Source organism: Zalophus californianus, chromosome 10 (assembly GCF_009762305.2).
Source record: "Zalophus californianus isolate mZalCal1 chromosome 10, mZalCal1.pri.v2, whole genome shotgun sequence".
Classification (NCBI taxonomy): domain Eukaryota; kingdom Metazoa; phylum Chordata; class Mammalia; order Carnivora; family Otariidae; genus Zalophus; species Zalophus californianus.
This window is the reverse complement of record NC_045604.1, coordinates 29,417,402-29,430,265: the sequence shown is the minus strand read 5'-3', so window position 1 is coordinate 29,430,265 and position 12,864 is coordinate 29,417,402. Positions and strand designations below refer to the sequence as shown.

Genomic DNA, 12,864 nt, shown 5'->3' with positions numbered 1-12,864 from the left:
CATTGAATATTGATTTAAGGCAATGTTAAAAAGTCTAACTTTCTATGCTTAGCTCAGACCATCTACATAGTGGTGTATAAATGTTTGTGCTCATGATACATCTTTCTGTCATGTGAAGTTGCTTTCTTTTGGTGAAGGATTAAAATGTGCCAGAATCGACACTTTATACCTTTGAAATTGAATGGCTAATGAACTCACTGATCTATAGTAGCCAAAACAGTTCTTGATTTACTCTAAGTTTCACTTTGATTTTGCGGATATTTTCAGTCCAGAGCAGTTAAAAAAAAGATAACAATAACAACAACAAAATCTTCATACACAATTATATACCTGAAGAAATTCTGCCATTGCTAAATACAAGTGTGCTTCTCTACCTTTCGATCCTCTGATAGTGTACCCCAGCTTCAAAAACAGCTGTACTTCCACAGTATTCTGTAATGCTGTAATTTTCAGAAATAAAAATATTTAACTGTAAGACTCATGCAGCATTAGAGAAGTCTACACAAACTATGGTACCCTAGAGCCCACTCATAATTTGAGAGTATGTTCCCTGATCTGGCTGCTTGATAGTTCTTAACTAGGCAGAGGGAGGGATGCCTGCATGGCTCAGTCAGTTAAGCGTCAGCCTTTGGCTCAGAGGTCTCCTGGGATGGAGCCCCACATCAGGCTCCCTGCTCAGCGGTGAGCCTGCTTCTCCCTCTTCCTGCCACTCCCCCCGCTTGTGCTCTGTCTCTCTGACAAATAAATAACTAAAATCTTAAAAAAAAAAAAAAAAAAAACTAGGCAGAGGGAAATGTTCTACAGTGAATGGAACATTTTTATTTTGTAACCTGTGCACATGGAGAAATAATATCCAGCAAGAGAAATGTAGTTGTAATACTCTGACCTAGGAATCAGGCATTGGAAAAACACATCTATAAAATGAGTGTGAAGTTCTCCTATCCCTCAGAAGTGTATCGATGCTTATCTGTATAGATCTTATCTGGGGCACCCGGGTGGCTCAATCAGTTAAGCATCGGACTCTTTGGTCTCGGTTCAGATCCTGAGCTCAGGATCCTGAGACAAGCCTGGTGACAGGCTCTGCGCTCAGCATGGAGTCTGCTTGTCCCTCTGCCCCTCTCCCTGCTCACAGGCTCACTCTCTCAAATAAATAAATAAAGTCTTTAAGAAATTATGAGATCCATGTCTCCTTAATGGCAGTTTTGCTTTTAAAAGAAACAATTCTGTACCATTTTTGGGAGGGTGGTGTGTGCCTGGGTCGGTACGTTCCAGCCGCTCGTCACATAAGGCTGTCTAGAATCTGGTTTCAGTCATCTGCGTTTGGCATCTGGGCCTTCTAGCACCTCGGTATTTCAAGTCCAGATGCGCAGACAGCAAGGATTAGTGTGTGTGTTTAATGTCACTGTGGTGTCTATAACTCAGGTTACCTCTATTCACAGCGGCTTACAGTTATGTCCGAAAAAGAAAAAAATGAGTTCTTTCACTTTCCATTGAAGATGATAAAAGCAAACAAGTTAAAAAAATGTTTTAAGACCCACTCAGGCTTTTGTTTTCTTAACATGGTAAGCACAGCCACTGTGGTACTTAAAATACGGATGTCTTTCATTCTGCTTAACCTCAATCTGTTGTTTTAGGTGGCTGATCTGTTCCTTCAGTAGCACCTGTTGGTGTTAGAAGTGCACCCCAGGGCTAGAAGACACGCGGGATGGCATGTGTCGTGGCCGCCAGCTTACAGTTACATTCAGCTGCAGTGATTCCTGACCCCACCCAGTTATTCATACTTCACGGATTGCATGTTTATATGAGAAAGGAAATGTGGCTCTCAACCCTCAAGCAAGTAGAAACTCTTCACTTTAATACTGCTTTATGACGTAAAAGTACTTTTCTTTTCCTTCCTTTCTCCCTTCCTCCCTCCTTTCCTTCTTTCCTTCCTTCCTGTGAAGAGATATTAAGATCTCCATTTCACAGATGAGGACGATCAAGCTTCAAAGGTCAGTAATGGCCAGGGACACAAAGCTAGTAAGTGGCAGCATCACAGCTGGCGTCTAAACCTGATTTCACATCCCCTTCGCTGTGCCTCACAGTGTGCATTTTCCACTGCTGTGGATGTGGTGGAATAAAAATACGTGAGGTCTGATAATTATACTAGTTAGTAATACATTCATCATTGATAGAAAACTGAGAACCTGCCGTCAAAGTGGATTTTGTTCTCTTGCCTAATAACTGTAACCAGCATCAACACAACAATGGCTAAAATCAGACTGGTGGGTTCCCATACTCTTAAATATCTAGATTCCTAAGAAGAGAGAAAAGGAGAAAGTACAGATGTGGTGGAAAGAAATGAATTCTGCTAACAGGATGATCAAATTTATCCAGGAAACCATAATTAGTTGCGAGACTAGGTCAGAAAGACATGGGGGCTCTTTCATCAAGCAGCCCCCCGTCTTGAGGCGGATGCCGTTAGACCTTTACAAGCATCTGATAAACTCTACGCTCTAATAGAGGTGTGGACCTGAAGCACGGGCCCCTTTCTTATGACTAGTTAAGAGGTTCTTGTTAAGCAAGTTCACTCGTACCAAAACTGACTTTATAAAGAACGTAAGACTATGTTACACCATCAGCCAATGAGGGGCCACATCATACTTTTCTTGAGACTTGAGTTTTGAGTTGCAGAGACATTGTTCTGGTGATAGAGCCTTAAAGGCCTACTTTATGGTCATCAACATTTGGCAAAGCTAGCTGATTGTACACTGCATCCTCTTCACTTTCATATCCAGAGACCGCTGTACTGTACTGTTGTTTTGCACTGTTTTTTTGCTGCTCTCTTGTCCCCTCCTACCAGATACAAAAGTTTGCAGACTCATCAGAGGGCTGCCTTGGAACACTTGGGAGGACCACGAATATATCTCTGCATATTAGGCAGGTCATGCTTGGATTCTTTATCCTTACATTCAGTGCCTAAATAGGTATTCAAAATTGATTTGTCAAATGAATAAATATAAGGAGGACTGCCTAGTCCAGATTCAAAATCACACTCAAAACTTAATATGATTTCTGCTAGGCCACCAATGATTTCCTACTATAGATATTTTTTGCTCTAAAAATAGCCCCATGTTGACCTACGTGGTCTGACTTCCTCCGCTTTACACAGGCCATTCCTTGGGACCCAGGTGCAGCTCGAAAATTCAAACCACTGGTGACCATGACACAGTGGTGTTCAATTCCCCTACCTTCTCTCTCAGCTCCTCATGTGCCTCCCCACCCCCAAATTATGGGCCAATCCCAAGGCTCAGTTCTCCTTCATGCCCTGCTCAACCTCCACTTCCCTTCTAAGAAGGCCTTCAATACCAGCTCCGACTGGCACCTCTGCCCAGGACCTCCCTCTCCCGCCTGAAGGCTCCCTGTGGCCCCACTCATGCACCTGACTGCCAGCTCAAGCCTCTCACCTAGAAGTTCCACTGTCCCCCACTCAACCGGTTTCTTTTTTCTTTTATTTTTAAGGATTTTTATTTGACAGCACAAGCAGGGGGAGTGGCAGGCAGAGGGAGAAGCAGGCTCCCCGCTGAGCAGGAATGCAGGGCTCTATCCCGGGACTCTGGGATCCTGACCTGAGCCGAAGGCAGATGCTTAACCTACTGAGCCACCCAGGCGCCCTTTTTCTTTTTCTTTTTTTTTTTTTTTAAGATTTTTCCCAGCTCAACCAGCTTAAAAACCAAATGTCAACCTCCTAGTAAAACCTGGTATATATCTAGCCACCACAGCTGAAACCCTCACAGTCTTCTCTTCCTCCTTCCTCTGTCCAACACAGAAGGCACCTCCCTCATACCGGACAACCACCAGATCTGTCCGTGTTCACACTCTCCATCTGTTCCTCATCTTTACTGCCACCAGCCTCGTGTCCAGTTGCTAGCAGCTCCTGCTTAAACTCTGCAAGGGCCTCCAGCTCATCTTTCCCTAATTCCATTTCCCCACCACGAACAGTGCTGCCAACTGGTACTGAATTTTCCTAAAGCACTGCTTTCGCCCTGTCCTCCCTACTAGTCAAAAACTCCCATGGGGCCTTATCATCACAGTGAGCTCAGCATTTAGAGCTCTCACAGGCTTGCTGAAACTTGGCTTCTCAGCAACATCAGAACATCTGATAGTCAAATATCCAACAGGCACACCAAAACTCAGAAAAATTTGACATTTCAAATAACTCATCACAGTAATCATGAAAAAAAATCAAACTGTAAGGACTTTATTATATTTATTCTATGGTTTATTTTTGGTTGCAGAGAGGATGGGGCTGGGGTGTTTTGATTTGTAACCTTTTGGTGCCTGGGACCACTGAAGGTCTTACTCCTGTCATTCATGTCACTCCTTCCTATAACACAGACCTCTTCTTCAGAAAGGCTGACCTGCTTTTACCTTGATATAATGCAGGATACCACAGTCGGCCTCACGTCAAAGATACTTGTACAGTTCATTTTCTCCAATAATGTGTTAGTTAGCTGCTTGAGAGGAAGCACTGTGTCCATCATGTTACCTAATCGAGTGCTTGCCCTGTGGTAGGAAGGGGCTGTTTACAGAGTCAGTCTGAATTGAAGGTGACCTTAGAAACTGGTTTCACTGATCTGTGGCAGAATCGAGGCATCGTGTGGGGGAGTCCCTATCAACCCACAGGGAACACTGCCAAATTCCTGCCGCAAATAACTGAAAATTCACACTAACTTTCCCATAACCAACCTTCTGTAAAATCACTGAAAAGTCATTGCAAGTCCTAGTTTAGAAGCTTCTGTGGGCAGAATAATTATAAAGAGAAAAATGTTACTTCCTTTCCAAACAAATTCTGGGGCCATTTTTATATCGAGGGACTTCCCTACTGCCTGTCTTTTAAGTTTCTGATGGGTTTGTTTTGGCCTTGAAAAGAACTGCGGAAACCTGCAACGGAGGACAGAGGGGAGCCTTACTTTCCTTGAAAGCCACACGCTTGCCCTCACGCTCCACTTCCATCTGAACTCCTCCCCCTCCTCCTAAAGGCTAACAACGAAGTCTGGGGTACATCCCAAGACAATCACACAGCTACGGGCCATGGGCTTTTGCACTGAGTCACCCTTCAGCAGTGTGGGCTGAAGCTAACTCAGATGCTGTCCTTGCCCAGCCACCCCATATTTAGCACCTGAAAGTTTCGGAAATGATTGAACATCTGAAACATTCTGCATGGCCTCTGGCATCCAGGGTGGGGCCCCTTCCCTGGTATGTGCCACCCCTTAGGTGGTGAGGCTGCAGGGCAGGGTCAAGAACTATCGTGACCTTCATTATTCTACGGCTCCCTGCCTACGTACTCACCCATGCACTCGCAGGGTCCCCTCTGGGGCTCAGAGGTTGGGGTCTACGGGAAACCTCATCTTGGCAATCAGTCAGTAATAGTGAATAAAACAGAGGACTCCCCATTCCCAATTCAGTACTTATCAAGAGAGGGTGTGGACACCCAAGGACACATGGTTCTGTGAGGTTTTCCTCCCACTGTAGTCTCCATTACTGCTAACCTCCCTGTCAACCGCAACTGAACTGGTGTCATGCTGTCTGTCTGTGCTTTGGCCTTGTCAGCAGTTTGTCTGCAGCCTCTGTCACCCTGTGAAATGCATGATCAGTGACACCAGGTCCAGTGAACTCTGGTTGTCCAAGACTTGAAGACCCCCAGATGGGGATTATCTCTTCCTGGATTCCCAGTGCAATTCCAAAACCATTTACTGATCACTCACTATGTGCACAGAAAGCCTCATGTCCTGGAGGGGAGGAGGGGTGGCGCAAGCAGGGGAGTCTGGCAGCAAGACAGGTGGAAATGAGCAGTCCTCCGTGATGCAGCCCAGGCTGGGAGCGCAGAGCGCTAGGCGTGTGGGTGCAGAGCCCGTAGGGAGGGGAGAGCATCTACTGGATGCCTGCTCACAACCTGCTTGGAGACAGGGCCTTCAGTGCACTGGGGCTAATATGATCTTCACAACACCCAATCAAGTGGATGCAATCACACCCATTTTAAGATGTGGAGCCTGGAGCCCAAGATCACACCGCTGTCAAGTTATAAAGCTGATAACAGAACCCAGACTCCTGCCACTAATAATCTGACTGAAGTTCTGTTTGTTCACTGACCACAAGCAGACACAATGACATATATGTATTCAATAAATTTGACATCACAACACGGGAGAACAGGGTTTTTAAAAATATGTATTTTTAATGTAATAGTGTTGGGAAAGTTGGATAGAAATCTAGAAAAAAAACTATAGGTGGATTAAAAAGAAGAATACAATTGAATGTTTTTAGACCATCAAAGAAAAAGTAACACTCTAAATTCTGGAATTGCTAAGACCAACAAATTTGACTATATGAAAATGTAAAACTAAAAATAAAGGGAAAACAGCCAAGAAAAAAAGTCTGGAAGAATATTTGAATTAAATGGGACAATGCTTAATCCTAAATAGTTCATATAAAAAATATAGTAGATAAATGTATGAAAGACATGATTAGCCAGGTCACCTAAGAAGAATTAAGTACTGAAAGACTTTCAATCTTATTTATAAAAAAGAAATGTACATTAAAATGAGGAACCATTTTTACTTCATTACCTATTAAAGTGGAAAAAATATATCTTACTGATGAATATTTCTGACAAGATTGCATTGAACCCAAACCCTTCATACGATGCCATACAATTACTAGTCGTTATAAGCATCTGCATTGAGCCATTTTCATAGCCTTTGACCTTCTCAAGGGCATTTATACTATAAGAGTGTGAAAGAAAAGTTTGTAAGTGCAGTTATTTGTTACAAATTTCTGTAACAGCAAAAAATACTGGAGAAATCCAAAATGCCCAAAATCAAATTATTAGAAACATTATATTAAATAACATAAGTATTAGGCAACATAGAAAAATGTGGATTTATATGGCATTGAGACAAGCAGGCTATGAAACTGTGTACATTCTAATTACTAACAACTCTAAAACTATTGTGTTAAAAAGAATATGTGGAAAATATCTGAAATGGAATGTGAAAAAAAATAGAAAATCCAAAAACAATGGGATTACAAATAGATTCTCTCCTCTGGTTGGAAAGAAATTCACCAAAATGTTACATATGGTCATGCCACAGTGCTGGGCCTGGGTGGACGGACCTTATTCTACAGTCTACAATCTGCTTCTATGGCCTTTAAAGGCAAATACAATGTTCAAAATGTTTCCTAACGGGTTAAGATTATGTGTACAGAAAAATTAAAACTGGGGGAAGAAGTTGTAAGAACTTACATATATAGCTCATAAAGGGACAGAAGGAAAATAAACCTATTCCTGAAAGCAACCTAGTCCAAAGCATGAGATCTTTATTTGTTGTCTCCTCTGTTGTCAGGCTTGTGCCAGTCATGGTGAGGGACAGAGAGAAGCTCTGCGGGCAGGCAGGGCTGACCCACATAACCAAGTTGGTCCAGGGAGCAGAGGGCCCATAAGGGATCGAGGGTCACAGAAGGCTCCCGGGCGGCGAGGTGGAGAAAGAGGGAAGACAACCTCTGCTCTGTTGACACTTGTTGGAGAGTGCCAAGATTCTCGGCTGAGCAGGATGAGTGTTCTAGTGGTTGACTTGCTTCTAATCCTGTGGGGAAATCCCTACCCGCTCCCCCCCCCACCCCGGAGGAGGAGAGTGAGCAGAATTGTGGAGTTGGCCTTGGTCACTGAAAGTTGAATAGAAATCGATCCAGCTCTGGCCTTTGGGGCTTCCTTGCATCCAGACAGGTTCACAAAGGCCTGCAGAGCTCGGCCGCAGCACAGAGAATCCGCCCTGTGCTCTGGGCCACACACTTCCCTTGGGTATGAGACCACAGCCCCAGGAAGCAAGAATCTTTGTGTTTTTAATAAACAGCCTACTTCTCCTTCCCCCTCAAACCCCTCCCTAGGCTTCCCTCTTGGTCCCCTGCCCCATTCTTCTTTTTCACCTGGCGGTTTCCTGGCTGTTCACCTCTAGCTTTCACAATCACTTATGCGCTCCCTGCCCCAGATTGACATGTCCCCAAGGGGAAGTGAAGTCCAGTGGCACTGGGCCTGGCCCCAATCGCCTCCGGGCTCTGGCAAGCAAGCACTGCTCCTGCTAGCCTTCAGGGAAGGAAGGAGGCTGCGGCCCCTGAGGCCCCCAGGAGTGTGGGTGTCACTCATCAGACATGAGAAAAACTGCTCTGGATCTCCAGCAGCCCCCACAAGTTCCCACCCTCTGGGCGGGTCTTCAGAGGAAACTCAAGCCTGAGGCTGGGATGCCCATGGAGGGACCACCCGGAAACCATTCATTCTCTGGCCTCTCCTCTGGCGTGCCTTTCCGCCTCTTGTAATTGGCCACGGAGAAACAATCTCGACAAGAATGGTCTGGACACAGGCATGCCCAACTCTCCTTAAGCTTTCCCACTCCCTGAGGATCCCCATGGACCACAGGGACCTCAAGCTAGAGTGACCGTATGTGGCTGTTTGCTCAGAACAGTCCTGGTTTATGGCCCGTGTTAATTACCATAGATCCTCTCACTCTCAAAAGTGCCCCAGTTTGGATCATACATTATTTTATCCACAGAATACCTAGCTGCACAGGCCTCTCTGTGCTCCCTGAGCCCAGTGAACTCCCGTTCATATAGTTCCCAAACACAGCCACCCCAGGCCCATCGTTGACTCCTCTCTGCTGAGACCCACAATGTTACAAAGATCTCTTAATCCCCATCCTTCCGTGCCCACCACCAGTAATCTATTTCAGATGCTCCCTATCCCCCCACAAGTAATTACAACAGCCTACTCTGGGGTCTCCTTGGCCTGAGCCTCTCCCTGTCCAATCCACAGTTCTGCCAGTGATCTTTTCAAAACAGACAGAGGTCATGCCCTACTCACAAACGTCCAGTGGCTCTCCACTACCTACAGAACGAAATCAAGATCATCCTGTGATCTGCTCCCATCTACCTTTCCTGCTTCCTCTCCTGCCACTCGTGTCCCACCCGGGACTCTGGTCACACCGGGCCCATGTCCTGTTGTTCTAATTCACCCTTGAGCTCCTTCCTGGACCTGCACTCACCGGCCACCTCCTGGAAGGCCTTTTCTGATGTACTCTTGCCATCAGAAGTAACCTTTCTTTCCTCTAACCTGCAAGAGGACGTGTGCCTTTATCACTTTGACTTCTGGCATGCTGGCTGCTGCAGAGGCTGCGTCTGTATCTCTCCCCTGCCTCAAGGCCTCTCTCTCGCAATGCCTAAAACACTGCCTGCCCCATGAAGGAGCTCACTGTTAAGTGAACTGAATCAAGATTGATAATCCACCTCCAATTTTCAACACCAGAGTGCCCAACAGGTCCGTCACTCATTCCTGGTGACAGCATGCTGGGCTCTGGGTGGGCACACACATAGAAACGTTGGTCCCAACACAGGATCTCCTGGGAGGGATGTCTGCTAAGAATTTGGACCCGGAACAAAAGCAAAAATTGATAATCAGGACCACACCAAAATAAAGAGCTTTGCAAAGCAAAGGAAACCATCAACAAAATGAAAAGGCAGCCTACTGAATGGGAGAAGTTATTTGCAAATGACATCTCCCATAAGGAGTTAATATCCAAAATACACAAAGAACTTATACAGCTCAACACCAAAAAGCCACAAATAATCCAATTTAGAAAATGGGCAGAGGACCTGAGTAGACATTTTTCCAAAGAAGACATACAGATGGCCAACAGACACATAAAAAGCTGCTCAACATCACTCATCATCAAGGAATTGCAAAATCAAAACCACAATGAAGGACCACCTCACATCAGCGAGAATGGCTAGTATCAAAGAGAGATGACAAGTGTTGGCGAGGATGTGGTGGGAAGGGAGCCTCTGCGTACTGTTGGCAGGAAGAGAAATGGGTCCACCCACTGTGGAAAACAGTATGAAAACACTAATTGAAAAAAAAATATCTGCATCCCTATGTTCATTACAGCATTATTTACAATAGCCAAGATATGGAAGCAGCCTGTGTTCACCGACAAAGGAAATGTGGTGTGTAGGGGCTCTCTCTATATTCTATACACGTTCTCTATATATTATATATGTAATATATAATGCAATATTAATCAGCCATAAAAAAAGGACCAAGATCCTGCCATGTGAAATTTTCAGAGAAAGGCAAATGCCATTTGATTTCACTCATATATATAATCTAAAAAAAACAAATGAACGGATAAACAACAAAAATAGACTCATAAATACAGAGAACTGGTGGTTGCCAGAGAGGAGGAGAGTTGGAGGGTGGGCAAAATAGGTGTAGGGGATTAAGAGGTACAGACTTCCAGTTATAAAACAAATAATTCTGGGGAGTGAAAAGCACAGCATTGGGAATATTAGTGATACTGTACAACGCTGCATGGTACCATGCAGACAGTAACTACACTTATGGTGGTGAGCACTGTGTAACGTATAGAATTATCAAATCCCTATGTCATACACCTGAAACTAATATAATACTGTGTGTCAGTACTTCAATATATAAGATTTAAAAAAAAAAAAAAAAAGGATCTGGACCTAACTGGAATTGCCCAGAATCCTCGCTGTAGAAACGGCACACCAAAATAAAAGGCTTTTGCACAGCAAAGGAAACCGTCAACAGAATGAAAAAGCAACGTACCAAACGCGAGAAGAAATTCTGGAGGAAGGGCAAGCTTTCCTTCACCCATCCTCTCCTCCTGGGGGGCCACCACCCCCTGCAAGGTCAGGCGTCATTCCCACCCTTTCATGAATCCTCTCCTGACCGGGTCCATAAGGGATCTCACCCTCCTCTAAACTTCTGACTCCTAATTAAAGACAACTAATCTGCTGCTAAATTAGGTATCATCTTGAGTCATCTTTTGTCCTGAGTTTACATCTGTGTTTGGCTTAATAGGTAGATTTGACCAGATGAGGGCAGATAAAGAAGAGCTGGGATTAAATCCCCGGCCCCTCTCCTTTTCTGTCTGGATACACTTCCTTTCTAGCTTAAAACCTTCCCATGTGGCTCCATAAGGGCCTGATTTGGTCAGAAAAGCCACTCTTCGAGTTACGACATTTAGCCTGGTGCCTCAGGAGGTAACAACAGCTGGAGAGCTCTGGTGCCCAATTCCTGATTAGGAGGGAGGCCCCCAGTTCAGGCTCCCTCATTCACCCCGACCCTGTTTGTGCACCAGAGAGCAGAACCCTTTTTCCCTAGAGAACAGGTGAACCCACAGCAGGCTGAGGCACCCTCCCCCGCCCCCCCCCCCAGCCGGGGTTCTATCCGGATAGATATTAGATCTGTATCTAATAAAACTAGAGAAAACAACAGCGCGGAGCATGGGCAGGAGCGAAGTGGGGGACGAAAACAGATGGGGGCTCTCGGGCACACGCCACCTCTTGCATCCTGACGTCAGACGGCTCCCACTGGGAGGCAGGGCAGGTGTCCCAGCCCTGAGGACCCTCCCTCGAACAACCCTGGAAGCCTCCTCTACCGGGTCCCTGCCCTTCCCCTAGGGCCAGCCTCTGAACGCAGGCCTCTACCCCGGGAGGCTGCCCCTCCCACGCCACCCCCCTCCTCCCTCACCTTCCTGCGCACCCATTTGCCTCGGTCTGGGCGGCAGGAAGGGAGGTGCTGGGCACCGGCCGTGAAGAGCAACCCCCTCCCCTCGCTCAGAGCTCCCGCCGCCCGCACCCAGGCTGCGTCCCGCCCAGGCCTCGCGGCCCCCCGCCATGCACCGCACCGAGCCCTGGATCCCCAGCCTGGGGACGGCGTCCTGGGACTACTCGGGGTCCGGCGACCTGGAGGAGCTGGAGCCGTGCCCGGTCCGGGACCTGCCCTACGGCTACGCCTACGTGCCCGTGCTCTACCTGGCGGCCTTCGCGGTGGGCCTGCTGGGCAACTCCTTCGTGGTGTGGCTGCTGGCTGGGCGGCGTGGCCCGCGGCGGCTCGTGGACACCTTCGTGCTGCACCTGGCCGCCGCCGACCTGGGCCTCGTGCTCACGCTGCCGCTGTGGGCGGCGGCGGTGGCGCGCGGCGGCCGCTGGCCCTTCGGCGAGGGCCTCTGCAAGCTCAGCGGCTTCGCGCTGGCCTGCACGCGCTGCGCAGGCGCGCTGCTGCTGGCGGGCCTGAGCGTGGACCGCTACCTGGCGGTGGTGAAGCTGCTCGAGGCGCGGCCGCTGCGCACCCGGCGCTGCGCGCTGGCCGCCTGCTGCGGCGTCTGGGCCGCGGCGCTCCTGGCCGGCCTCCCCTCCCTGGTCTACCGGGGGCTGCAGCCCCTCCCCGGCGGCGGCCCGGACAGCCAGTGCGGGGAGCAGCCCTCCGACGCCTTCCAGGTGCTGAGCCTGCTGCTGCTGCTGCTCACCTGCGTGCTGCCCTTGGGCGTCAGCCTGGTCTGCTACTGCCTCATCTCGCGCCGCCTGCGCCGCCCGCCGCACCCGGGCCGGGCCCGGAGGAACTCGCTGCGCATCATCTTCGCCGTCGAGGGCGCCTTCGTGGGCTCCTGGCTGCCCTTCGGCGTCCTGCGGGCCGTCTTCCACCTGGCGCGCCTGGGGGCGCTGCCGCTACCCTGCGGCCTGCTGCTGGCGCTGCGCTGGGGCCTCAGCATCGCCACCTGCCTGGCCTTCGTCAACAGCTGCGCCAACCCGCTCATCTACCTGCTGCTGGACCGCTCGTTCCGCGCCCGCGCCTGGCGCGGGGTCTGCGGGCTCGCCGACAGCCCGGCGCGCAGAGGCAGCTCGGCGTCCTCGCTCTCCAGGGACGACAGCTCCGTGTTCCGGAGCCCGGCCGGCAGCTGGGAGCGAGCCCGGACGGCGAACGCTGGCCGGGTCCTGCTGTAGCTGTCCCGCGCCCGGCGGAGGTGGCGG

The 12,864-nt window shown here is 48.5% G+C and overlaps 1 protein-coding gene across 1 annotated transcript; it reads left to right on the top strand.

Annotated features, from left to right (window-relative positions):
• Window positions 1-11,730: 11,730 nt before the first annotated feature.
• Window positions 11,731-12,864, top strand: GPR25 (G protein-coupled receptor 25). Its single transcript, XM_027613274.1, has one exon. The coding sequence runs from the start codon at window positions 11,731-11,733 to the stop codon at window positions 12,835-12,837; it is 1,107 nt and encodes a 368-aa protein (XP_027469075.1). The 3' UTR covers window positions 12,838-12,864.